Genomic DNA, 3,868 nt, shown 5'->3' with positions numbered 1-3,868 from the left:
AATGGGACTATCCTAAATACATTCTGTGAAGCCAGCATCATATTGATACCAAAATCAAATAAAAATAGCTCAAAGAAAAAGCACTATAGACATATATTGTTGATGAATTTAGACACAAAACTACTAAACAATATACTGGTAACACACATTCAAAACCACACTAATATAACAATCACTTGTTTATCTCCATTTTATATTTGTATTTGAAATACAAATATAAAGTGGGACAAGTTGAGGTTCCTACTCAATAAGAGATAAAGCCATTTACCAATTTTTGTGGAGAAGACCACCAAACTGTTGTTTTGCCCTGATGTGGGACAAAGGGCAAAAATCTTATTGAGGTTTACAATTAAATTTTAGTTGAAAGACTGAAGGGACATCAAGCAGATATCTGTATGTCTCCAAAGTACATTTGAGGAAATAAAATGTCCAATCTGTTTCCAAATAGCTTTTTTTCTTTTCAGTTTCAGAGAGTTGATTTCAAGAGTTTCTGAATCTCTTGAGAGCCCCTAATGGTGAAACGGGCCTAAAGTTGAAGTTACTGAGGAATCTGAGTAACTGGAACTGGAAGGGAAAGGTCTTGCTGGAGTTTACAGAGGGTTGAAGAAGATGGGGGACTGAAAGTAAACTATCAAAAGATTCAATGAACTAAAGGAAAGGTTTAAAATTGTAAGAGGCCAGGCATGATGATGTACACCTGTAATTTGATACTTGAGAGGCTGAGTTTCAAGGACAGCCTTGGCAACTAGTGAGACTCTCATCAACCTAGTGAGACCACATCTCAAAATAAAAAATAAAATAGGGCTGGGGGTGTAGCTCAGAGTTAGACTGTCCCTTGGTTCAATCTAAGCACCATAAAAAGTGTTTAGAGGAAGAAGGAAAATAAAATATAATATGATGGGAAGGAAGCAGCCTTAGAGAAGGTAGTTTGGGGAGATCTCAAAGTTTTTTAAAGAGGCCAGTAAAGTTACAAGTTATCCTCAGCAAAATCATGTCTATAACAAGGAAGTAGACAGATCTAGCCGAATATATATTCAGCTGGGGTTTGAGGACTGGGGTTTCAGATGATTGAGACATTCCTATGGGAGAAGTAGAATGAAATAGAAAAGAGAAGCCTCATAAATCTCCAGAATAAAAATTTTCCAGCCTAGAGAGTCAGGGAGTAATCAATCCCCACTTGAAGAAAAAAAAGAATCAAGAAGAATTTTCCATTCCAAAGCCAATCCCAGGAGCCAGTTAGTATATGTAACCTTCAACCCAGACAAAAAGCCATGAAGAATTACAGCTCAGAAAATACTGCTATAGTTTGAATGCCCCCATCAAAATTCATGCTGAAGCTTAAGCCCCATTATGAGGTATTAAAAGGGTAAGAGCATATTTCAAGTATGGTATTTGGAGGTGGGAACTTTGGGAGGTAAGTAAGATTAAATGAGGCTATAAGGTGAGGCCTTAATCTAGTGAGACTGGCTTTATAAGAAGAAAAATAGAAAGCTGAGCTATTACACACTGTCTCACCACATGATGTTCTGGACAAGTTTGGGACATCACAGGCAGTCCACACCAGTATGATTTTCACTAAACTGACTTTGCAGGATTCTTGTTCAAACTAGATTCTGCAAGGACAGCATGAGAAGTCAAGGTCGGGCCTAGCTGAGTTGAGGTCTCAGAGGAACCTGATTAAAATTCAGCCAGGATAGTCTTTGTCAATTCTTTTTTCTCTTGGCATTAACCATGTAGTTCTGATATATACATATATTACAAATGACTCCAAGACCTGTCAAAGAAAATAGGAAATGCCATGAAAGTATAGGGAAGATTGTTTGCTTTGGGGGACAGGAAATGGCCCTCATGAACCAATAATGAGCTAAAATCTAAAGGGGTGTTCTAGGCTGCAGGAAAAATATGTAAAAATGCTCTTGGGCAGGAAGGATAATGAATACTCACAGAAATAAAAGGCCAGAACAAAAAGGTGGAGGTAGGGTGAGGGAAAATTTCGGGGAGAAGGCTGTATCTGGAGGCCTGAGCAGAATGAACAGATCACACAGCTTTCAAAGATACATGAAGATATCTGGTGGGTGTTTTAAAAAGATTACTGTGGCTAGAGAGTGGATACAAGATTAGAAGGCAGCAGGAGGGGCTATTACAGTTCAGTGTGGCTTTGGGCAACACAAGTTGTGATGGTGACTTTAAAAAGGGGAGTGGAATTAGAGACATATGAGAGTTTCTTAAAATATTTAGGCCTGAAGGAAGGATTGGAGAAAACTCTATGAAGGGAACAAGAGTCATGGCAGGTTCCCTTCTGGTGTTTTATGACTGATGTTAGGACCATTCTCTGAGATGGGGTGAGAGAGGAAGAACAGGATCTATGAACATCTATGGAGGGGGAATATGTGGATGGGAAGAGGAGAGAGAGGAAGTGTCCCCTTTAAGCCAAGTTCTCCCTTTCCAACCAAACTTGTGCCTTTTGATTTTTGGACACTAAAAAATACATTTGACATATGGTCTCTGTACACAGATAAGGTGTGGAGAAATTCCAAAACAGTCCACCCCCTTTCATGTGCCAAGAATGGTTCTTTCCTATCTTCTGTTAAAAAAAAATGGCGACTAGCGCTAGCCACGAGCTGGTGAAGCCAGTGGTGACGGTGGTCCTGACGTAGTAGGTGCTCATTGTGGCGTGGCGCGTGGCATCCTTTGTGATGCCTCGGCTCTGGTGCTGCTACTAAGGAGTTGGGAGCTGGTCGCCCAGATAGATCGGGCTGCTGCTTCAGCCCGAAGCGCAGCGGGCGGCTGCTCTGCGGCCCAGTCCTTGCGCGGCCCTTGGTTCGCCAAGCATGGCAACCACCACCTCCTCCCACCGGCCCATCAAGGGGATCTTGAAAAACAAAGGGTCCACGTGTTCTTCGGTGGAATCTCCTGCACAGCAGTCCGCAGGGGCTACTCAGGAGGTTCAGCGAAAGAAATCTCAGAGGTGGGATGAATCAAACATTCTGGCGACACACCGCTCATCATACAGAGACTATGATTTAATGAAGATAAATGAACCTAGCACTCCCTGCATCAGTGTGCAAGGTGAGGGGGACGATCCCACGAGTGAAGTCGAAGCGAAGGAAACTATGACCCCGGACATCTTAGCTATGAGACTAGCAGCCACTAACACCTTTGGGTCCGACTGTCAGGCGGAGGAGTATGAGAGCAGCGAGGCACATACCAGCAAATACCTTCTCAACAAACATGAGAAACAGCGGCAATTCGAGATGAAGAGGAAGCTTCACTACAACGAAGGACTGAACATCAAGTTAGCGAGACAACTCATTTCGGAAGATCTACAAGCTGAAGCAGAGGAAGATAAGAACCAAGAATGTCTACATTTTCCAGTTGAAGAAAAGTGTACTACAGAAGATGATTCCACGGGCGATGAACTACACACTCAGTCATGCAAAGCCTAAAGATGCTTCTTCTCCACTGCTCCTGTTCGCCAGATACACCACCATAACTCATGTTTAAACTACCAAAATGCTTATCTGTTAAATTGAACTGCAGTAATTAAATGGAAATCTTAGAAAATAATAGATTTTGTGGAAAATGTTTGCTTGATGTTTCTGTGTTTAATTCTTTGCCACAAATACAATCGCGAAAATCGTTCGTAACCACATAACTTTGACAAATTACTGGTTAATGTTTATATTATATAGCTTTTTAATGTGCCGGAGGTTTAAAGGGGGGCTAATTTCTGTCCACTTCAAGAGGTACTAGCTTTTGATAGGAAATGTTTTAAGAAAAATCAAACACAATTGGTACAGTAGGTTGTCTAGATTGATATTCAGGCTGTAAAACACTTGTCTTTAGGATTATTTGCCTGTTTTAGAGC

At 41.3% G+C, this 3,868-nt stretch overlaps 1 protein-coding gene across 1 annotated transcript; it reads left to right on the top strand.

Moving 5' to 3' along the window:
- Positions 1-2,831: 2,831 nt before the first annotated feature.
- On the top strand, positions 2,832-3,446 carry PPP1R2C (PPP1R2 family member C; the record flags this gene model as incomplete). The annotated part of the gene is made up of 1 exon (XM_080718856.1): positions 2,832-3,446. The coding sequence occupies one exon, from the start codon at positions 2,832-2,834 to the stop codon at positions 3,444-3,446; it is 615 nt and encodes a 204-aa protein (XP_080574982.1).
- Positions 3,447-3,868: the final 422 nt, after the last annotated feature.

This window comes from Muscardinus avellanarius (assembly GCF_963383645.1).
Source record: "Muscardinus avellanarius genome assembly, chromosome: X".
Classification (NCBI taxonomy): domain Eukaryota; kingdom Metazoa; phylum Chordata; class Mammalia; order Rodentia; family Gliridae; genus Muscardinus; species Muscardinus avellanarius.
The sequence above is the reverse complement of the archived record's forward strand: the minus strand, read 5'-3'. Positions and strand labels throughout refer to the sequence as shown.